Genomic DNA, 25,299 nt, shown 5'->3' on the forward strand with positions numbered 1-25,299 from the left:
GCTGAGAGATGATGCTGACAGTGTGTGATTAAACATTTGGACAGTGTTACCGTTGCGCTGCTAAAATACATAACCATCACTTGTCACTCTATAGAAAGTTGCTGGAAGATTTTCTGTTTAGTGGCGCTCTTTGGTCCATATCGTGTAGTTTTCTTTAGTTATGTCAACACTAATGGGTTGTCTGTTTTCTAACGACATTGTTTTCCAAAGCTTGTGTTACGAGAATGTGTTTTACTAATTTTGGGTGGATGAAAACTGTATTACAGTATGGATACGAGGTGTAAATGTAGCAAAGTCATATTAGTGTGGAATAATTATTGAATATTATAAAAAATAGGGTTCGATACAGATTGCCGAATTTGATTTGATCGCGATTCACAAACTCTCGATAAGATTCAAATCTGATTTTCGATATTTCAGTTATAATGTCCCTTTTGCTTACATATGAAATAAATTCTCTCCCAGCTATATCGCAGATATTGTTTTCGATATAAACAGTTTGTTTCAATTTTATCATCAAAATGGTGTATTAATACACCAATGGTATAAATAAATGATTTAAAACTTTAATCAAATGAAAGTATATAAATACATATAAATACATTTTCAACATGATCAAATAAAGTGCTTTTATTCAGAACCTCACAGCACATTGGTTATAGTTATATTTTGTCATATAAAGTGCTGCATAACAGAGCATCACAGATGTAAGATATTGCTTAAATATATTACAATTAATATTGATTTATTATTATTATTAGTAGTAGTAGTACCGTAATTTCCGGACTATTGAGCGCACCTGAATATAAGCCGCACCCACTGATTTTTAAATAAAATATTATTTTGAACATAAATAAGCCGCACCTGTCTATAAGCCGCAGGTGCCTACCGGTACATTGAAACAAATGAACTTTACTCAGGCTTTAACGAAACACGGTGTGGCAGCGGGGGCATGGTCAAGCGCCCGTCCGGGAGAGAAAAGCGGTAAAGGCGCTTACACCTGAGCTAAATTATGTCTAACACCGGTGTCTAATTTCAGTAAGCATGGGGAGAGCGGCATAAAAAGGCAGCAGCCACAGAGCTGAGAGAGTGACACACGTCAGTCTAGTGTTGGCGCATAGAAGAATTGAGAAACTTTATAAAATTGATTGTAAACATTTCTGTGGCCATTAAAAGCCTTACCTGGAACGTCAAGTGCCCTGCTGAAAACTGTCACACTGGTGCCCGTGTGACAGTTTTCCCAAGGATACGTGAAGCAGGGCACTTGAAATTAGACACCGGTGTTAGACATAATTTAGCGCAGGTGTAAGCGCCCTTACAGCTTTTCTCTCCCGGACGGGAGCTTGACCACGCCCCCGCTGCCACACACGGCTTGTAATAAAACATTTGCAGTAAACAGTAGCCTACCAAGTCATTGGTCACTATCTTCCTCGTCCTGTGCACTGAAACCACTGAAGTCATCTCCTTTGGTGTCGGAGTATAGCCTCAGATTTAGTTGTCTTTTTGCACTGAGTCAATTCCTCACGCTGCTGTTTCCAACGTCTTATCATCGACTCATTAAGACCAAGCTCCCGTGCAGCAGCTCTATTTCCTTTTCCTTCAACTTCAAAGCAGCATCATATGCGTTTCTCCATGTCTTTGCCATGGTGAGGGTGACAAAATTACTACCGTAGGCCTAATCAGAATGATGGGAAGTTTGAGCGCGCTCGATTTAATCTAAACTGTAAACAAAAAAAGTTGTTTTGACCTTAACCCGTTCGGCAATTTCATTGGTCTAATGAAAGCTTCACGCCGCCAAAAAACTGAGCACGTCACAGAATGTTTTTATTTATTTATTTATTTATTTTTTATTTTTTTTTTAATAAAATTTGAAAGCGGGAAAAATCCATATATTAGCCGCGTCATTGTATAAGCCGCGAGGTTCAAGGCGTGGGAAAAAAGTTGCGGCTTATAGTCCGGAAATTACGGTAGTAGTAGTAGTATAACAGTGAATATTATAATTTATTTCTGTCATACATTTTTTATTTAAATTGAGCTTTTATTTTGGCGGAGCTTTTATTTTAAAGTGTTTCTGTGTTGGTAAGACCAATGAGCTCTCACATAAGATGCCAGCTTCCCACTTTGCACAAAGCCTGTTGCTATGTGACTCAAAGTGATTAATACAACACAAAAAGCTGCTATTTAAATAAATAAATATGTACTCTGTAAGTGCCTCAGTTTTTGATGCTCATGGCCGTGTTCCCTGTATGATGAGCCAAACTGGAGATTTAAAAGGTACGTGCAGTCGGAGTCGGCTCCACACTTTTTCCACACATTCACAAGTGCTCACATTTGCAGCTCGCCACTCATGAAAACTATTTATTAATATCATTAAATCGCAGCTTTTGTGGTAAAATGATCTCACTAAGACATAACGTGATTTTAATTTGTGTGCTGAATGTTTACGTAATGACATTAGAACATCAGATGGTGTCAGTTTTTGGTATCGGAGCATTTTTACGATTACGAATATGAGAACATGAGCACCGTATCGGACTCGATTCTGATACCAGTATCAGTATCGAGACATCCCGGTACTTGTAAAACACTGGTACTGTCTCTTTAACAAAACCAGCATTTCTGTAAACAGCATCTTTAAATTAGCACGTTAACGAGAGAGGCTCAAATGGCTTTATCCTATCTGTGCTATGCCCGATTACAATTAAATGTTTGTTTTTTTGTTTTTGATCAATAACTGACTAGAGCTGCACAATTAATCATTAAAAATTTGCGATCTCGAGTCAGACACCCACGTGATCTAATTTCTAAATGACAACGATTCTGCAATGTATATTAATGTTCCAGTGGCATGCATTTGTAAGGCGGTCAAATTTAAATTCAAAATTCACTTTAAGACGCATTTTTAAATGTTGATAAAGTTTATATGGCATCTACAATACACAGCGCTCCTGCACAAGACACTGAATAAACTAAAACACAACAGCCAAAGATGTTTGTCCAGCACAGTGTTTTACAAACGGCAGGGTGCAGCCACGATGAGCCAGGAGTGTGACATAATCTCTGTTCAGTTTAATATTTTAATAGCCACCGATGCTAACAAAATAGCAGCATTACCAAGATCTGACTAAATTCACTACCCGTGCACTGTTTGATCACAGCCGGCTGCTTTCAAACGCTCGTGTGCATGTGTCTGCCCGTGCACTTGTGTCTCGTGATAAATGCAGCGCTCCTGCACTGACTCTGCACTGCTTTTAATCAAAATACCCCTCTTTAGGTGATATTAATGTAAACACATCTGTTAATGAATAACCAGTGTAAACAGACAGGATTAAATCTGCACTGTCTTGACTAGATATTAAAGCAAACACAGCTGTTAATGTATAAGCAGACGGGACAAATTCTTCAAAAATAGATTTGTGCAATGTCTAAATGTATATCAGCTGCATGCTGTCTGTTATAGGCATTCAGGCATTCTTACTGCATCAAATCAGTTTTAATGTAGATCTATCACACAGTAAAGAGTGTAAAGTGTTTAAGTAGTTTCATTTTGCATTAAATGACTTTGTTTAATGTTTTATGTTATTGTTTTTTACTCTGTTCTCTATTTAATTACTGGCTCTTGAATAATTCCTTTACAAGCTTGAAGCAAGTTTTACAAGAGAAACACTGAAGGCCTCATTGTTTTAATGTAAATTGTTCATATTTATATAAAATAATCGTAAAAATTAAGTAAAATAACAGTGTTTTATTGCATATTTGCTTACAAGTGCAATACCAAGTTAACGTAGAACTGTTAATGAAGCTTTTTTCGGCTTGTTTTTCTTTTTACTAGCATGTGATAAATAGTTTTTTGTTTTTTTGGCAATAATCACAAGTTGCTGTTTGGTATATAATGTGTTGCACCCTCATGTGGACATAGGACATTTCAAATTTTATATTTGCATTTTTGTATATATTGAAGCAGAGAACATTTTGTCAGAACCTCTAGTAAAAGATATGTTTTATATCTTTATGTCCAGGTTTTCTAAATCAAAGAAATAAGCATTTTTCTTCAGAATCTTGATCTATATTCAAAGTAAAAACTTGTGATTCTCAGTTTATCCAGAATCGTGCAGCTCTACAACTGTCTTAAGAGAACAGAAATGGTAATAAAAGAGACATTATTCAATAACAAATGGGTTGCATGGATCTGGTCTTTAGACACATGTATCACCCAGTTGCCAATATTTACATTTTTAGTCGCATAGCGTGAAATTTGGTTGAAAATGCGAGTGATTTCCTCTCACTTTAGTGGAAGGTAGCGCATAGAGTAATAGATCGATCCATGGCTTTTTAGAATCGATTTCGTATCAACCAAATAATAATAATAATAATAATAATACAAAAAATACAAAATAAATAAATAAATGTTTTGCCCAGCCCTAATTCAAAAAGTTAATGGGTAAATTATGTCAGAGATGTGGCCTAGCAGTTAATGCATGTGCTATGGTGCTAATGTAGGTGATGTAAGTTTGAATCCAGCTCAAACACTTACTGACCTTGTTCCTGTCTTCTCTCTACTGTTTTGTAAATAAAAAATGCCAAAAATGAAATGTTAAAAACCTAACTTTCAAATAGTAGACAAACTTTTGACTTTTGACTTAATTTTTTCACCCACTTTGATACTTTGATCATTTTTTAAACCCAAGAGATAATGTAGAGGTTCCTTTTCTTCTTTGAGTATGTACAGGTATGCATAGATCAGTGGGTATTGCGAGTGTATATGTTAACGATTTAAATATACTCCCCATTTTTATTGATAGGGTTTTGAGAGGTCTTGCCTATCAGCTATAATGAGTTGTGACTATTGCCTCATGGGTATTGTAGTTCAATAAAGGCATGAGCGATAACCCCGCCACCCCTCTGCAGTTTAGGCTGCTAATTTGGCTTAGAAGACAGCCGAGATGAGAAGGTAAGTCGTATTAAGTGTCTGGAGAAAAAAGCACCATGTCTGGGAATGGGGATTAAACATCGCCATGGAAACAGGGATGTTCTGACCTGACATACAGCAGGTTAGGAGTTCAACGGATGGAACAGAGCTAGATAAATGGGAAATGAAGAGTAGAGCACGTAGATAGACATGCAGTGTAAATTCAGTCGAAGCATGAAAAATGTAAAACCTGTTCCTACCTGCGTTACGTTGCGCCTAACAACACCCCTTAAGGAATGTTCCGGGTTCAAAACAAGTTAAGCTCAGTCAATAGTATTTGTTGCATAATGTTGATTACAACAAAACATTATTCCAACTTGTCCCTCTTTTCTTTAAAAAAGGCTCAAATCTGGGTTACAGTGAGAAACTTACTGAAAACATTAAATAAAACAAAAATGCTGTTTTCTTTGTCACAAAAGGTTGCATTCAATCAGAAAATTTGCACTGCATTCCCATATTCCTCGTCCAGGTCAAGCTAGGACATTTCCATGTTTGGAAAGTATGTCGTGTTCGGCGAGGGTTTAACCAGCCGGTATTGTGTAGGGCTGATGTGAGCTGGGATTTGTTAGACAGTGCGAGATAGAACAGCGCGAACAAGACGAAAACACAAATCTTGTAAAAGCAGCAACTCCGAGTGAAAATGTTTATTGTGTGTCACTTCTCGGGCACTAAATGGGCTGGTGTGTGTGTGTGTCCAGCTTTGTTGGCTCTGCCAGGCCTCCTTTGCCATTCATCACCCGCCTGTAATGAAGCGTTTTATGATTCATTATCCCGCCGCTGAATTCTGCTGCCAAGTCTGCAAACTTTCTAATTAGCACGGGTCAAACAGCCAAACAGTTTTCGTCTAATTATTGAAGCTTATTACCAAATGGACACTGGAGGAAAGACATTGAGAAATGTAGTGAGGTGGGTGGTTCACTGCTTAGAGAAGAGGGGTTTGATGGTATTTAAGTAATAATATATATATATATATTTTTTTTAAACGCACTTAAACTGGATACATTTGGTGTAGGAATGTTGGTCATTTTCACATATGTTTCGTTTGAGTATCAGACTTTTTACCTAAAATTCCTTCACAGAAATAAATAAGACACAATTGAAATACTTGTTGACATACGAGAGTATACAGAGCGCTACATTTTTAATGGGAAATTGAGTTCATATTGAGATCTCTGACGTTTTATTGCAGACTTTGGTATATTGGCAAATCTGAGTTCAGTTTGAAATATTGCTGAGATCTCTTCTGAATCTCTAAAGTTTTGCACCTATTTATGTTAGCTTAGAATTTGGAGAATTCGGTCCTTCCCCATTCAAGTATATAGGAGCTGCTCTTGTATGCCGCTTGTTTACAGACAAATAGCTGCCCGAGAGTGTTCCAAAGATGGCCGCCAGTGGACTGACTTGCTAGAAAGACTTTGCTCGTGTCTGAGGTAGACAAGCTGGTAGACCTTCATCAGAGTCTGTTTAGCTGAGACAGCCACTTCTATTAAAATGAATGAGAGAAACTGGAACAATGCTTAATGTTCAACGAATGTAGAAAGAAAGTTCCGTCTTGCAGGTAAAAGAGTCAGTCACCTTTTAGATACAGACATCACATGTCAATCAACTCGAGAGAAGACTTACTGTAGAACAATTCAATTTGGGAGGGGGGTGTCACACATAGTAGCTATTGTTGCTGATCTTTCCCTCCTAGTCACTGAGCCTGTCACACTTACCAATCAAAAACAGAGAGAAGGTGTCACACTTAATGAGTGCTTTTGATGCCCCAGTTTTGGAGTCAATCGACCTGATCTTCTGTTGGGTTGTTAGTTAAAGAAATGTTTTATTGAGAACATATAGCAAATCCTTTTCTTTCACACATTTATTGTTACATTGCGCTAAAGACCTGGGCAACAAAAGTGTGTCATTTGGTAGAACGTGAACTAAAATAAAAGTACAAACTTGTAAGTTATGCATATGTATACGTAATGTTATATAAATGTAGACTTCAGTATATTTATATAATCTAAAGCTGAATACAAATATAAAGTTTATGTTCACGTTATATAAAATAATATAAGACCCAGTTACTAAATGTAAAAGTTACACATTTATTGTCACGTTGTGCAAAGATCTGGGCAGCAGAATTTTTTTTCTTTTAACTGTCTGTCATGATATGACACATTAGATATGTCATACAAACATACTTGTTGACTCCAAAAAGCAATACGTTTCTCCTCCAATTGCACCATTTATGAGTTCCAGATGCCATGCTTTTTCTGCAGAAAACAATTGCTACTGTCCTCTGGGGAAAAACACTCTTTTATACATGGCCTGCACTTATTGGTCACTGCCTTGGTGACGTATACCTGTCCCACTCACAGCCAGTGATCATTTCAAGCAATCCAGATGTTTTTTCAGTTCTTCAAGTCATTAACTAAGCAGGTAGTTGAAACAGTCAAGTGATTAATACCTCCTGCTGAGAGATGCTAATGGGTGCTCTGTCTCCCTCTGCCTGGCCAGTGATTATGTTAATAAAGCTAACACCTGAAAATCATTGGAAAAATCGGCTAGTGAGACACAAGCTTTAGCTATACAAGCCAGGAAAATTGCAAGTTTTTTTTTTTGTAATCTGAGGTAAAGAAGCACAATTTATGATTCTAGTTGTCAGAGCGCCAAGAGAGTCAAATGCTCTTTAGGCATGTTAAAGAAATTATTCACGTGTCTAGATCAAAGTTGCCAGTGATGCTAATCAGTCCTGCCAAAGTGTGACAGATAACGGTGATCTACTGCATACTCCGCTATATAGCGGCTTGCAAGATCAAAACTGCATGTGCAAATAGTGTTCAGCAGCAATTCTGTGGGCACGTTTGCACTTTTACCTGAACTGCATAATTCCTTATGTGAATCGGGCTCTAAACCAATGCAGACAGCGTGTGCAAATAACAAGCACTTTTACCGGGCATAATTCATTCTTAGTGAATTCACCCCATAATGTCAAGTTAAAAATAGTTCGACTTTTAAACGTGCCTCGAAACCCACCTAATCCTACCTGGAGGTTTCTCTGGAGTCCATAATCAGTATATATATATATATATATATATATATATATATATATATATATATATATATATAGTATAAGTCTAGCTTCATCATAACTTTTAAACTTCTCTCCTCTAAACACGAGTTCACATAAGCCCACCAGTGAAGATGACTATCATAACGTCAACTCCCAAGAAGATTAACCCACTAGACAGAAAATCTTCTTCTTTAGCCCTGACACATATGCTAATACAAGTTAGTTGGTTATTTTTCTGAGCAAACTTTCTTGATTTAAATCCTCTCTGTAAGGAACTGTCCTCATCTTTAAGTTCTGTTTTTTGGGCCTTCATTGTTGCTGCTGGAAATGGCGGTTATTAAAGCAAAATTGAAAGACTAATTGTGTGTGTAGATGAAAGAAAAGGCAAAGCAGCTTTCACTTGTGTGAATGAAGGGATTAGGACCTCCTGTGGATGCTGACGACCATTTTTAACACCCGTTGTCAAACTAGGGGAATAGAAAAACAAACCAGGAAACACTACAGTTAGTAAAAGTTATATATATATGTGGTTACAAAAATGTACAAGAACATTCAACTGATTATAAGGTGTATTGTAAGGCACTATGAATGCATTATAATGAATTAAAAATACCTATTTAATGCATTAGATACCCAGGCTACATAGAATGTGGTAACACAACCACTATGCCATTTTACATAATAAAAATTTCTTTACAGACAGGCCTTGTTATTACCAAGAATCAACTCTGTTATTAGACAAACGTCACTCACTACATCTTGTCTGCATGCCCATCCAAGATTTCATATTCTGCCCACTGCAGAAACTGTGATATAACCCAGCTTCGTTTGAGGTGTGACTCGACAATAAGAAGTGGGAATGGTATAAACAGTGGATTTAAAGTCCTTTTTCTTCAATTTCGCCTTGCCTTCCCCTCTCGCTCCTCTTGCTTAGTGAAGGGGCACTATCACTCTCCACCACACTAATTAAAAACGCTAACGCAGCCAACGCCTTCTGCCATTCACCAGCACATTCACAAATTGTATTTCCGCTATTTATTGGTTTCAGTATCATTTTAATTAAAGATTTTCCCCCTTATATTTTCCAGAGGCAATTCAGAGATCCTGCCCTCCGCAAGCAGTTTTTTTTTTTTTAAGATTAATCGTTTTTTAAGAGGAAGATCAATTTTATATGAGGTCAGAACAGAACTGAAGACATTATTTAGTATGCAACTGATGATTTGACTTTTATATGATCATTTCAGTTTTTTATTGATTACAATTTTCAGAAGGAAGGCAGTTTTGGTTACAGCAATGCAACTCATTTTGATTCCTGGTTGGTTAGAATAGAATAGTTAGAATAGTTATTTTGGTGCTGTTGTTTTATGTCCCAATACTAGCGTACTGACTTCAAACTTTAAAGTATGCACTTTACCAGTATTTACGTAGTAAAACTGTATGTATAGAGATATATCGAGAACTAAACCGTTTAGAACACTTTAGATGAATTCCAATTTACAAACTTCTATCAAGTATGAAAAGCATATACTGGTAAAGTGTACACTTTAAAGTATGAAGTCAGTATGCTAGTATTGGGACATAAAACAACGCCATAATATTGCATTTTGGTACCAAAACGAACTGACACAAACCAGTTCTCTTATGTAGCTCAAGGGATTTTTGGCAATGTTAGCCCAAAAAGCATGCACAAAAACGTAAAAAAAAAATATATATATATATATATATATATATATATATATATATATATATATATATATAATATTATTATTATTATTTAAAAATAATCAAGGTAAGAAGTAAACAATGCATTCCGTGTTTTCTGTTATTGTGGCCACAAATGTCCTGTAAAGTTCTGAAACGTTGAAAAATTCACCAGAAATAGTTTTTCAAAAGGAAGGCAGTTTTGATTAAAACAGTGTAACTCATTTTGATTCCTGCTTCAAATTTGATGCATTATTTAATTCGTCAAACCACAATAGTCAAACTGGAAGGCTAAAGAGAATAAAAACATTCAGGATACTTAATAAATACTCATTTGCAAACTCCTATCAAGTGTGAAAAAGCATACTGGTAGTACATACTTTTACATATTAAGTAACTACACTAGCACTGGGACATAAAACAATGGCATAAAAGTGCGTTTTGGTACTAAAATGAACTGACGTATACCAATAATGCCAAAAAAAGCTACACAAATAGATATTCAGGAAATATTACTTAAAACAGCCAGTTACCTTTGACTACTTTTTAATATATTATGATTTAGTATGCTTAATATTGCATGCTATTTACAACAAATAAGTTTTCAGGGTGTATAATGTTCTCAAAACCAAGCACAGAAACACATTTGTCTATGAATGTGTATAAAAACGTATTTACAGGACTATATGATGGCATGATATGTTTAGCTTTAGGGCCAGATAATGTGTCATTATGAGTTGGAGAGCCATTTCTCTGTCAAAAGTGCGTTGTGTGCCTACATAATAGCAGTGTTCCATCACCTGAAGTCAGTGTGTTTGTTATGACAGATGTTCTGCTGCTCTCACAGGTGTTGTATGGACTGCTGTCATTGATAGTGAATGTGCTGCACTGTCTGTGGCCTTGATATAGTGAGTCATGTATGACATGTGGCCTCATAGCTTGGTGAATGTTTTGAATGTGCAAAACATGTTTAATTCTTGAATTCATGGTTAATATTGAATCATTACACTGAAATGGCCTTTTGCAAAAGCAGCTGAGAAAATGTCAAAAAAGTCTTGGAGATTTGATTTGATTTGAATTTAATGAGGCCACTTTTAGCAGAATTTCACTATTATTGTTTCAAAGGTCTTGATATTCAATAGATACCCACAGAAAATGAAATATGGTTTGACTGTGACAAAAATGGTGATTTAAAAAAAACAAATGTCCATTCAGGGCATGTGGAAATGTAAAATATCTTCTAACATTTACAATTTCTCATATAAAATATACAATTTGTATATAAAAAAAATGTAACACCTCAGACACATAAAAATGTGACATTTAGACATTTAGGTATATACATTTAGACATTTAGACATTTATATATATATACAGGTTTGGGAGGGTGACTTTTGAAATGTATTCCACTACAGATTACAGAATACATGCTGTAAAATGTAATTTGTAACATATTCCATTAGATTACTCGAGGTCAGTAATGTATTCTAAATACTTTGGATTACTTCTTCAGCACTGGTAGATTTTTTCACTGGTAACATGTGTATGTAAAATGGCTAGAAATAGCATTTTATCTTAGCATAAAGCTGACAATTTACACAAGGTTCATCTCAATTTCTTCTGCTCCAAACTTACTTACTTAATTCTCTGTGTGCTCGTATGAATGTAACACATCATAAGAAAGTGTTTCACCGCTGTTCAAATGCACTTTGGTTCGCATCATTTATATGTATAAATGTTTATCTGAATGGACTAAATATTAAATTAAACAAATTACAATAATGTGCAAAATAATCTCTTCATTAATCAAAATACTTTTTGAATGTAACTGTATTCTAATTACCAATGATTTAAATTGTAACTGTAGTGGAATACAGTTAATATATTTTGTATTTTAAATACTTATTCCCGTTAAATGTATTTCACTACTCCCCAACCCTGTATACATCAGCCATCAGCAATGATCTTAGAGAAGCAATTGTTGCTGCCCATCAATCTAGGAAGGGTTGTAAGGCCATTTCCAAACCATTTAAAGTCCATCATTCTACAGTGAAAAAGATTATTCACAAGTGGAAAACGTTCAAGACAGTTGCCAATCTTTCCAGGAGTGGACATCCCAGCAAATTCACCTCAAGGTCAGACCGTGCAGTCCTCAGAGAAATTGCGAAAATCCCAAGAGTTACATCTCAGACTCTACAGGCCTCAGTTAGCATGTTAAATGCTAAAGTTCATGACAATACAATTAGAAAAAGACTGAACAAGTATGGTTTGTTTGGAAGGGTTGCCAGGAGAAAGCCTCTTCTCTCTAAAAAGAACATGGCAGTACGGCTTATGTTTGCAGTGTTGCATCTGAACAAACCACAAGACTTCTGGAACAATGTCCTTTGGACAGACGAGACCAAAGTGGAGATGTTTGGCCATAATGACACAGAATATCAGCACAAACAACTCATACCAACTGTCAAGCACAGTGGTGGAGGGATGATAATTTGGGATTGTTTTGCAGCCACAGAACCTGGGCATCTTGCAGTCATTGTGTCGACCATGAACTCCTCTGTATACTAAATAATTCTAGAGTCAAATGTGAGGCCATCTGTCCGATAGCTAAAGCTTGGCCGAAATTGGGTCATGCAACAGGACAATGATCCCAAGCACACCAGCAAAGCTACAACAGAATGGCTGAAAAAGAAAATAATCAAGGTGTTGCAATGGTCCAGTCAAAGTCCAGACCTCAACCCGATTGAAATGCTGTGGCAGGACATTAAGAGAGCTGTGCATCAACAAATGCCCACAAACCTCAATGAACTTTACTGTTGTAAAGAAGAGTGGGCCAAAATTCCTCTTCTCCATTTTGGCTTTATTTTTGTTAAATAAATCATGACACTGTATAATATGTTATGTGTTGTTGTTCATCTGAGCTTGTATTTACCTAATTTTAAGACCTGCTAAGGACCAGATGATTTTTATTATGTCCTATTATGTAAAACCATAGAACTCAAGGAGGGTGTACTTTATTTTTCACATGACTGTGTGTGTGTGTGTGTGTGTGTATATATATATATATATATATACACACACACACACATTACATATACATTTTTATGTAGATTTACTATTGCCTTATCTTAAAATAACTAATACTATACATCTCATTTAATATAATTATTTTATTTTCATTAATGGGAAGAAAAAACATGGTTGGCAACTGTTACTATGTTCCATGAACTATTTAGCCTTTGAGTTCATGTGAAGATTTTTATAAACATAGGTTTGAACATATTCTGTAAATTTACCCACAGATTTACATATCCCTAAAATTCCCCCACATCTGTATAGACTCCATAAGACACCCACTCAACCAGAACAGTCATCATCCAACACAGCAAGTCCCGCAGCGCTCTTTTGCTAAATAATACAAGACTCAGGGCCCAGTATGAAGGATTGCTGGCCCACAGCAGACCCCATAAATCGGCTTCATAACCTGGTCCACTCCTCATGTGGTGCCATGCTTCATAACGGACCAAACATTTAGCACAACTGCAGCTCTTTAATGTGTCTAAGGGATTGTGGCTGATAGATTGCGGTAGCTCTTAAAGGCATCACACACATAAACACATGTTCTTGTTTTGAAAGATGAGCCTCACACAGTCCCATTCTACCACCCACAAATTTCCCCGCCGAGGATATTTTTCTTTTTATCAACTGTCCGGAGAAAGTTGCGATGCATCTTAGGCTTATAAATCAACTCGGGCCTTTGTTTTGCTCCTGTTTTCTTATCTCCCCAACCCTCGTATTTTTACTTAGATGACCTGCTCTGTGTGTGTGTTTGTGATTTTCCTGGTTGCTGTCCACTAAGGGATCTTTGAATCTGCATACCACCCTGTGCGTGTGTGTGTGTGTGTGTGTGTGTGTGTGTTCAATAATGGTTTGAACAGTGTGTGCAGGTGACTGTCATTGTATCCTTGAGTCAAAGACACACTTATATGCACACTTAAACACTTATTTGGTGGGGAAAAACAAAACTTTATCCACGGCAGAACTATTGTAGAGTTCAGCATTTCACTTCAACATATAATCAAAGTCTTTTGCACTTCAAAATGTTTGGCACTGTTATTAGCAACCTTTAGCGGTCATAGGCCTTTCAGAATTTGGGTTTAAATGTTTGTATTGTTGTAAACTGGATATTTAGAAGATCTTCACTGTTATATGATGTCCTTTCACCAAACATTTGAAGTATAGCTCTGTCACTTATAACCTAGTTTGACCGTTCACTGATTGTTCAATGAGATTTTGCATAACGGCAAGCTCCTATCTGATTGGCTGGCTTTATGCAATTTCCTGGAGTCAGGGTGCAAATGTTTGTATCGGTTTGAAAAACAATGTCATGTTTACAAGTCTCCATGCTGGCACAATGAACGCTTCTGATGAATAACTAGCTACTGGACATGCTGAAGTTTGCGAGATTCATGGCATTGATTATTTTAAATATTTTTAATATTTGTATTTGAGACACTTATTAGCAAGTAAACGAGAGATTCTTGAACACAACTGTATATGTCACTTTGTACTAGGGGTTTTGTCCAATCTCAGGTCTACCTAAAAAGTGAAGCATTGTTCATCTGATTCTATATTTTACAGTGAGACCCTTTTGATGCAAAACAGTTTCCATTTTTAAGAAGTACTAAAACTGAATGATATTCATGATTTTGCATTCCATTGATGGTTCTTGAACATCTGCATTCTTCCAACAATGCGAACAGATATTTAAATCAGTGTAATTACCGACTGGTTGATTGTATGACAACCAGTGCTCGAAGTGAGTCAGTATGCACTGGTACGCAACAGGCAACGACAACAAAATTAGTCACAGTACAGGCAGCAATTTTTGCATACCAGTAGCTCTTCTGTAATGGCAGTACAGACACCCTGAAGGAGATCCACTCATGGGTGCCAGGGTGGGGCAGATGGATAACTCTCAGCAGGACCCACAGAGTGTTTGAATGTGAGATGTGCTGGAAATGACTGGTTGATCGACTGAATTGCCCGAAAATGAAGAAACACCTATTTAGGACCAACTATTTGGGGAATACTAAACTATCTAAAAGAACCAGAATTGTTGAGTGTAATCAGGTTTGGAACCAGAATAGCTTTTGGGAATTGTTTATGAATTGTTTGTTTGTGAATGCATGAGTATTTTTGATTACCCTCATATTCAGTGTCACTGATACTGTTCCTCCACTCATTTGATGGGCTGTCAGCAAACACGGCCTAGGCCTAATTGAAAATCAGGGACAAAATGGATAATGATTTATTATTTAGAGCTGAGCTCAGATGGCCGTGATGTGAGCACAAACTCAGAATCTACTCGAGGACTTTCAGAGTCTTATCTGGTCCGAGTCACCACCATAATTGAAATTTCCCCTTCATTTTTGATCCCTTCGGTTTTCCCAGTAATCAGCTGCAAATTACTGAACTGATTGTGCTCACAAACCTACACAAGGTTATGAGTGTGTGTTTGAGGTGAAATGAGAGTGGACAACACTGTGGGTGCGAGAGGGATTTTAGAAAGACAAAGTATATACTACTAGATAGATAGACAGACATTAGATAGATAGATAGATAGATAGATAGATAGATAGATAGATAGATAGATAGATAGATAGATAGATAGATAGATAGATAGATAGATAGATAGATAGATAGATAGATAGATAGATAGATAGATAGATAGATAGATAGATAGATAGATAGATAGATAGATAGATAGATAGATAGATAGATAGATAGATAGATAGATAGATAGATAGATAGATAGATAGATAGATAGATAGATAGATAGATAGATAGATAGATAGATAGATAGATAGATAGATAGATAGATAGATAGATAGATAGATAGATAGATAGATAGATAGATAGATAGATAGATAGATAGATAGATAGATAGATAGATAGATAGATAGATAGATAGATAGATAGATAGATAGATAGATAGATAGATAGATAGATAGATAGATAGATAGATAGATAGATAGATAGATAGATAGATAGATAGATAGATAGATAGATAGATAGATAGATAGATAGATAGATAGATAGATAGATAGATAGATAGATAGATAGATAGATAGAATGGTTGAACCAGAGATTGGACAGACAGATAGCTGTGTGTCATGTACTGTAGGTGGTTCGTTGGACATTGGTGACAAAGGGGTTTAAAGTAGGCCATGTGCGACGCACAGACATTACTGACATGTTGAGTGTAACAAACAGAGACAGAGCAGGACAATAGAGAGGTGAACGGAGAAGACAGCCGCCAAGAAGAGACTGGAATAAAGGTAGAGACAGACAGCGTACCACAGACATGTTACAAAAGTTTTGTTTGTTCTCTTACTGTAGATCAGTCAAGCTATGTGGGGGAAACACTGAGCTGTCAGTCAATTAATGAGAGCTACCAAAACTGTGTCTTGTATTTGTGGAAAGGAGGAGGGTGGGGCTGGGCCATGATGAAGCGCGACTGGCCCCTAATCAGGATAATCAAGCTGACATGAGGGATAAAGGCAGCCGGAGGTGTCAGTTCGGGACAGAGAGAGCTACAGGCAGCTGCCCTGTATGCGTTTTGTCTTTATGTTTTTTAAGTTCATCATTAAATTTCATTATTTATATTGTTAAAAGTTCTCGCCTCCTCCTTTCCCTTTTACCCTGTTACATTGGTGCCGATACCTGGGAAGGAGGATGGATGCGCCATAGTAGATATACGAGCCATCCTCCGGGGGACCTAAAAGTGGAGGAATGACCGCCAAAAGCGAGGGGAGGAGGGGTTCCTTTCCGACCGCCTGCAGTTGTCGGGCTGCTACCAGGGGTGGAGGAGATCCCTACCAGTCACTCAAACGCGGAGGGTTCAAAGAGAAGACCACCGTCCGCGAGCACGGAGGGGCTCACTGCCGACCACCTGGAGTGGGAGAACCGATGCCAGGGATGGAGGAGACCCTTATCATTCATCAAAACGTGGCGGGGCATTCCGTATGCCAGGGGCCGGAGGACTGCCTCCGTTCCACCCTGGGGAGGAGTGGCTGTCATGCACTAGAGGGTGGAGGAGTGACTGAGGACCAGGCTATGGCGTGTTAGAGAACCGTCGAGTACGTTTTCTCTCTCTCTCTCTCTCTCTCTCTCCCGCTCTCTCACCCGCTGTTACTCCATGTTGGCCTTTCCCTCTCTTTTTTTGTTTTTTGTTTTTCCCTCCCCTTGTCTCCCTTCCAGGTCTGAGAAGGCGGGGAAGACCTGCCGGCAGGGCGATGTATGTCATGCTGGGGTATGGCAAAGGAGGGAGGAGTGTGGCTAGTAGGAGGGCAGGGCCAGGCCGGGCCGTGATGACCATGCATTTATCTTTTGTGTTAAAATTATTAACTTAAAACATAAAGACAAAACAGTGTGTTTTTATACAGGATTCCTTCTGCCTTCTGAAGACTTCATTATCATTTTCTCTTCCAAAAACTAGTGACCTGCCTACCAAGACAGCATTTTATGACATCATAGTAGTGCTCCAGACACTAAGGCTGTTCCAAACAGTTGGCAGCAATATTATGTTCCCTTCAAATCCAAGAGTCAAGACAAATGTTGATATAAACATGCTTATATTTCATTTAATTTCCATGTGAACTATCCCTTTAAGGATCACTAGTTGGCTGTTTCTCTCTCCACATGCAGCGATACAGACACAACCTTGCCCAAAGTCAGGCTTGATTTCTGATTGCTCTCCTCGGACACCACAGGGATAATGCTATTGTCCGATCATTTGGAACCATCACAAGTACTTCTTGGAATAATTTCCATATTTATGACTCTCTGACAAGAGTGTCAGTGATCATCTGTTATCAGAAATGTCTGCCTCTCTTTCTGTTATTGTGTGTGGGTATGAGGATGTTTGTGAGCATCTTAAAAGTCCACATTCTTTAACCTTAACCTTGGCCTTTAGGATGTGGAATGGCAATTCTTCACAAAAACATAGTCTAATCTCTGTGGATTGTCTTATTTCACTTTTACTGAATTTGCCTTGATCATTTAGATGAGCTGAGATGATCGATAAATAAAAATGGCAGCAGTGCTTTTTGCAGACTGCCCATAGTGTATACTACAGTATACTGCAGTCTGCACATAGTTACTTTTGAATGACAAATTGCTTGTAATGTTCCTCACAAGCTTTGGATAAAAGTATCATCTAAATGACTACATTTACAGTGTGAAGTAAGCATTTTTTCCTCATTCAAATTGAAAACTCAAAACTCAATACCTTTTTGCACCAAAGAAAAGACACAGTAGAGGGTTTCTGTAGCTCAACTGGTAGAGTATGGCATTAGAAATACCAAGATGATGGATTCGGTTTTCAGGGAACACACAAACTGATCAAATGTACATTGAATTGAAAACACATCTGGCATGTAAGCCGCTTATGAAAAGCATCTGCCAAATACAAAAAAATGTAAGAATAGCAACAGAAGATGCAGCACAATGAATGGAACAGAACGCATTTGTCTCGAGAAACTTCAAAGTATCAGTGATCACAGCTGGAGATTTGGAGATTTTGGTCTTTCTCCATCAAGTACATAGGAGCTGCACTTTCATGACAGGAAATAGTCTCCCGAGAGCATTCCAAACATGGCCGACTGTGGACTGACTTGCTAGACAGACTTTGGTCGCACTCACACTCTTGTGCGGATCCAGCAAGCAGCAGCATTCTCCTGACAGTTGAAAGCTGCAAATGGCCTGGGTCGCCTGCTTGGATTGTCACAGACTGACCGTCATGATTTGTGTATCAGAGGATCATTTGATCCCGATCCTGAAGTTTTGATTCTGGCTGATAGAATATGCGCTTCAGAGGAAGATATTAGATGAGTGCTCGATGGAAAGAAAATTAGATTTCCTGTTAAACAAGAGGTTTATAGGTTTACAAGGTATATTATAGAAGTTTTATTTACATTTGCTTTTTATCATTAGAAAAGTGACAGGAAAATGTTGAGGAGAGGCTGTTATAATACATGCTTTAAAGGAAGATAAATGAGTGCTCCATTGGATGCTGAAGTTGTGCGAGGTTGGGTTATAGCATCTTTTTAAACGAGATATGCACATATTTGCAGACGGTATATGATATTAATTTGATTGATATTTGCCTTTTTCTCTTTAGACAAGACTGTTAAAAGTTACAGAGAACTGTTGAGAAGAGAAAGGGAGAATGAAACAGACGAGCACTTTAATGTTATGAGCTCAAACGCGTCTGCTGCGGCTCTGATATGCGGACCGTTTAAATGGCACTGTGTGGCACACCGGTCTATTATTGTAGTAACACAATGACATGTAACAACAAAACGAACCATGACTGGCCACTTACTTATCTCGGTCACGTCACATGCAAGCAGGCGATTCTCGGCACACTCAAGAAACTAATCGGCCAAGGGCCTGGGTAGCTCAGCGAGTATTGGCACTGACTGCCACCCCTGGAGTCACAATTCGAATCCAGGGCGTGCTGAGTGACTCCAGCCAGGTCTCCTAAGCAACCAAATTGGCCCAGTTGCTAGGGAGGGTATAGTCACATGACTTCTCATGGTCATGATTAGTGGCGCTAGCTCACAATGGGGTGCGTGATAAGTTGTGCATGGAACGTGGAAAATGTATTGGCTGATGCGATAATTTAAAAAGTCTGATTATCGGCTGGTTTATTGGCCTCGGCAATATACCGGTCGACCACTAAATCAGAGATTTGTCCATGGAATATGATGCTTCAGAAGTACTTGGTTTTGATAGCAATAAAACGTTTTATATATTTAGATATAATAAGATAATGCAGTCCAAGCAGAAAAGCACAGTGCTCAGTCAATTAAAGCCAGATGTGTTTTCAATGTGTTTATCCTTTTATTTTTGTTTCCGGCAGCTCCCACTATTCTGAATGAATTGAACTGGACTCAAGCTCTTGATCGAGTCTTCATTGAGAACAGTCGAGAAGATCCCTCACTTCGCTGGCAGGTGTTTGGCAGTGCCACTGGTGTCACCAGATATTACCCAGGTAAAGACCAATGTGCTAAATGTCAGAGATATTTACACCGATCACCCACAACATTAAAACTGCCTGCCTAATATTGATAAGGTCCCCCTCGTGCCACCAAAACAGCGCCAACCCACATCTCAGAATACCATTCTGAGATTATATTCTTCTCTCCACAATTGTACAGAGTGGTTATCTGAGTTACCATAGACTTTGTCAGTTCGAACTAGTCTGGTTATTCTCTGTTGACCTCTCCACAACAAGGCATTGCTGTCTGCAGAATTGCCACTCACTTGATGTTTTTGGCACCATTCTGAGTAAATTCTAGAGACTGTTGTGTGTGAAAATACCAGAAATACTCAAACCAGCCCGTCTGGCACCAACAATCATCCATGCAATTATCTAATCAGACAGGCTGGTTGAAGTATTTTTTTAACTGCTGATCTCCTGGAATTTTCAAGCACAACAGTCTCTAGAATTAACTCTGAATGGTGCCAAAAACAAAAAACATCCAGAGAGCGGCAGTTCTGTGGACAGAAATGACTTGTTGATGAGAGAGGTCAACAGAAAATGGCCAGTCTGGTTCGAACTGACACAGTCTATGGTAACTCAGATAACAGCTCTGTACAAGAATAGAATCTCAGAATGCTATTCTAAGATGCGGGTTGCACTGTTTTGGTGGCACGAGAGGGACGTACATAATATTAGGCAGGTGGTTTTAATGTTGTGGCTGATCTGTGTATAACTGCACACTGAGGTACTATTTCACTAAACGCACATGTTCTTCATTTTCATGTAGAAGATATATGTAGAAAGTTTGCTTATCTGTCATATAGTGCTAAAACTTTCCTTATAAACGCAATCCTTTTTTAGATGATGCATTCTTTCACAGAAATGCTCTTACTAAGTATATACGGTGTCGTAGTAAGTCCACTTCTGTAGAATTCAACAAGCAAGCTGTAAGTCATACTTCTATTTTCTCCTTTAATCTCTCCTCTCCAGCCACTCAATGGAGAGCACCCAACAAGATTGACCTGTATGATGTGAGGAGACGCCCGTGGTGAGTACTGTCGCCTTCACACTCAGCCAGCGGAGGAAAGACTCCATTTAGTCTGACTTTGATCTCATTGTTTTCACTGAGTCCCCGGTGGCCTCTCCTGCATAGAGCAAGCAAGCGTGTGAAGTTCAAATTAAGTCGGACTACCGGGTGATTCTCGCGAAATTAGACATATGAGGTGTCATGAAACATTTTGATGATAAAAGTAAATGCTATCAAAATAAGAAGGATACAGTTATAAACATCTCTTGATGTACTATTTTGCACATTATTTCAAATTACATCATAAAAACCAATTTTGTTGTTTTTTTCCACATTTAAGGGGAAATTTTTCATTACCGTGTCCATGACTGGATTTGTGTTCTTTGAGATGGAAATATTTATAATTAAAAATTATAAAAAATAAAAAGCTTCAGTGCATGTTATACTATAAACATTTACAGTAAAGAAACATGTGGTATTTGTTGATCATTGGTAAATGTAGTGGATACATTCCAACAATAAGGAATATAAATGTGTCCAAGACCAATTTTCTCATCCTCCGCAACAATTTTCAATCATTGTTTAAGTCCTCAAGGAACTAACATTTTCAAGAAATTTTGTTGGAAGGGACATAATTGACTGTGACACTCAAGATGGCTACTAGGTAAGCAGTTCTTATTTTTTCTCTCCAAATAAAAGTTAAAATTTTGTTTGTCATAGTACCTACACAACTTTTTAGTTCTCATTACTGAAACATGAGTTTGTGAAGTTTTAAAAAATGTTGCCGTTTTAATTTTTTGATTACTATATACCCAATTATGGTCTAAATATAAAAAGAGAGGGAAAGTTTAGCTAACCCTCATTTAGCTTCCACAGTTAGCAAGAATGTTTAAGCTTGCTCATCCTCCGCAACACCATTATCATTCACCGCAACAATTGAAGGCCTGTTGCGGTGGAGATACTCAATGTTTCGGTGATGAGAAACAGACTTCTGAAGGAGGGACATGCACTATAACTCTTGCTCATTTCAATATAACTTGATATTTGCCTTAAATACTTCTTGAACAAATTGCGTAAACCTTGCAGAAATGTCACCACCTCTGCTAGACATTTCTGCATTTTACCTGACATATAGGCAAAACATAAAAAACGCTCATGAATGAGTTACAGTTGGGGGAAAACGTGATTGGTACAAAGTAGAGATGCATCGATTGCAATTTTCTTTGCCGATTTCGATTTCCGATTTTTTGCAAGTGTGACCTGCCGTTACCGATTTTTTTCGATTTTCTTTCCAAGAACTATTATTGACCACATATACAAACAAAATCTACCTTGCTTCAATGCTAAATTTTATTTTCATAATAAAATTAATTATTAAACATTACAATTTCCCCCAAACTGCAATAAGTTACAGGATCTTCTCTCACTTAAACAACTCTCAAAATAAAGTGCTCTGTGACTGGAAAGAGGTAGAAATAACAATTAACTGCAAATGAGTTGCTTTATATAACAGATGTCATTTTCCACTATTTTTATAAATGGACCTTTTTCTCTTTATTACTCGTCTAACAAAACAATTCCAAAGATCTGAAAAACTGAAGTGTCCAATACACTCAACTTACGTTAGATGTACAAATATCAGTTGTAAAACAGAGCACTGCTTCAGGAATGGCTTGCATACCGGTCAACACTCCCGTTTTTCCCGGGAGTCTCCCGTTTTGTTATTTCTCCCAAAAAAAAACTCCCGTAATTTGTATGGCCCAAACCACGTTATATGAATAATCACATCAATATATTATTCCAAGGTGGTCCAGTTGCCATGACCACAATCTGGCAACCTACAACCCATTTGCACTGTTGATATCCGCGCAGGTAGTAGACGCGGGATGTTAAATCAAGCATCACTGGTAGATGGGAGGAGAAGAATCAGCTGGTGCTCCGGTGAAAAAACAAAATATACATGTAAATTTAACAACAGCTGGATGGAAGAATTGAATTTCATATCCCGAAGCCATATCGACAATGCCCACGCCTTTTGTAATGTATGTCGCACTGATTTTAATATCGGACACGGTGGGAAAAATTACGTTAAATCACAACGGCACAATTTGTATGTATTTAGCCTGTCTCTGCCATCCAGCACCCCCCTTCCCCTCTCCCGGATTTGTGTACCCAAATGTTGACAGATAACAGGCTGCGTGTGTGACATGACACAAGATTAAACAACTCGGGCAACGCGACGTCGGAAAGTACCTCATACTCTGTATCGAGGAAATGTATCAGATTTCTGAACCCTTTGTCCTCAACTATGGAGAACAGCTGGTCATCCAGGGCCATGAATTGCATAATTTTCCTTGTAATTGCTTTGGTCTTTTCGCTGCTCATTCCAAGGAATGATAGAAGAGGCTGCTGACTTGTGACTGGCTCTGAGCTCTGACAAGCTTTAGCCGCTTTCACTTTTTAGCTTCTTTTTTAAAATGGGCATTTTCAGCTGGGTGATGGTGTTATAAGTGTCTAATTAGGTTTGTTGTTCCGAAAGTTATTGTGGTGGTCCCCCCACGGTTTACTTTGGCCTTACAATTATTACACATTTCGAACTTTATATATACTTCACTCACACAGTGAAGATCTCCCACGCCAATGACATGTTTACATGCGGCTGTGACATTATTGTCTGCGCCGCTGGCAACAAAACGGACCGGCTTGGAATCGGTAAGACGTGAGGCTGACCGGCCGGTTACCGGTCCGGGCCGAGCATGCGGTAAATCGGCTAATTCCGGTGCCTGGCCGGTCGATCGGTGCATCTCTAGTACAAAGCAGTCGTTCCAGTTGTTTGTTTTAGTTGTTTGACCAACTCATAAATCGAGTTGCTGCTATTCAAGTTCTTCACATGAAATTATTCTCAGAAAAAGGTTGTGTGGTTGAATGTCAGGACCAAAGTGTTTTAGCTAAACTAAAATCTTTTTACAAGAGCACATGATGCTGTTACATTTAAATGTTTCTCAGGACCACATGATAATATGTTACATTGAAAAAGTTCTCATGAACACATGATTATGTGTTATACTAGAATGATAATATTTATACTAATGGTTGTATATTTGTTAGTACTACAGTGTAGGCTACATGACATGATTCTTTATGAGCATAACATTGTAACTTATATAGACAACACTTGTTAACACAAGGCATGGTACTGTGATGATTACGATAAATGAGAAAATGAAACTGTTCATGAAATTAATATTATTTTAAAAATTCTATGCGTTTTAAATATGTAAAATAGGGTTAGGCATCAAACCCCTTTGTCAACGTTAATGTGTGAGCTAAATCTCATTTCCGAAACATTGATTCTCATTACCGAAATGGCATTTTCATTACACAACATGTATCTTTTTACAAATTAAGTAATAATTAGATAATCATATTTTGTTTTAAAATGTATATACATATTATACAACACTACTTATTTAAGGTCTGCTACATAACAAATGTGTATGTTATCTTTTAGTAAAACAATTAAATAAAACAAATTGTAAATCATCACGTATGTTTCGGTAATGAGAGAAAATAGGGAAATTACAAAAAATAATAAATATGAAAAAGTAATCTCTCCAGAGTTTTACATAGCTTTGAGCACGAGTAATAAGAGTCTACTTTAACATTAGCCAAAAATACACATTTTTAACCATATATTTAATGTAATGTCATGTTGCGGTAATGATAATTTTTTTATGGACTTCATCTAAAAATGTAAATAATTAGATAGGAAATATTTTTTTAAATCTTGTAAAAATAATGGTTATAGTAAGTTCAGACCTTATGTTATATGTGCAAAAAGAAAATTGGCTTTAAGGGCATTTTAAAAATTCTGATGCTGGACACCTTCTAAATCTGGATTTCGTGAGAATCACCCTACCGCAGTTTACAGTACCGCCTGGACCGAGGGTCAATATGTGTCAGCAGCGCTCAGCAAGATCAAACGAGTCGCAATGAGCTGGCCTCAAATCACTTTGGAGTGTCTGAGGAAAAGAATGTGTACAATGAGGATAAAATAAGAAAAATCTCACTTGAAGTTACATTTTAGAAGGACTCCTGGGCACATTCAGATCCTGTACAAACTATGCTCATGGAAACACACCCTGCATCCAAATTTTCATACTATCCTTCCTAAATGGTAGGCAAGATTGTGGTTATTTGTGGTTATCCCAAATCATAGTACATTAAAAATAGTATCGAAAGGCCATTGGATGGGTTTTCTGGTGGAGTTTCCAAGTGTGCATACTTCGAACAGTAGAGGAGAATTTTGTTTTTGCTCTTCTGTACTTTTTATTTTACTGTCCAGGGGGGCAAAATAGTTACTATTTTGTTACTTAGAAGTAACTTATAAGACACTTATTTCATGGTTAGCTGGTTGAGGCTCTGGGTTACTGACCAGAAGGTCGGGGGTTCAATCCCCAGCATTGCCAAGATGCCACTGTTACCCTATCTGCTCC

At 37.7% G+C, this 25,299-nt stretch overlaps 1 protein-coding gene across 1 annotated transcript in view; it reads left to right on the forward strand.

The window, feature by feature from the left end:
• Positions 1-25,299, forward strand: part of LOC127646241 (voltage-dependent calcium channel subunit alpha-2/delta-2-like) — a 320,645-nt gene that overhangs the window by 224,210 nt on the left and 71,136 nt on the right. Inside the window, exons 7-8 of the mRNA XM_052129737.1 lie at positions 19,654-19,785; positions 20,767-20,824. Of these exons, the coding sequence (XP_051985697.1) occupies positions 19,654-19,785; positions 20,767-20,824 (190 nt within the window). The remainder of the gene's footprint in view (positions 1-19,653; positions 19,786-20,766; positions 20,825-25,299) is intronic.

The sequence above is a fragment of the Xyrauchen texanus genome, chromosome 7, assembly GCF_025860055.1.
Source record: "Xyrauchen texanus isolate HMW12.3.18 chromosome 7, RBS_HiC_50CHRs, whole genome shotgun sequence".
Classification (NCBI taxonomy): Eukaryota; Metazoa; Chordata; class Actinopteri; order Cypriniformes; family Catostomidae; genus Xyrauchen; species Xyrauchen texanus.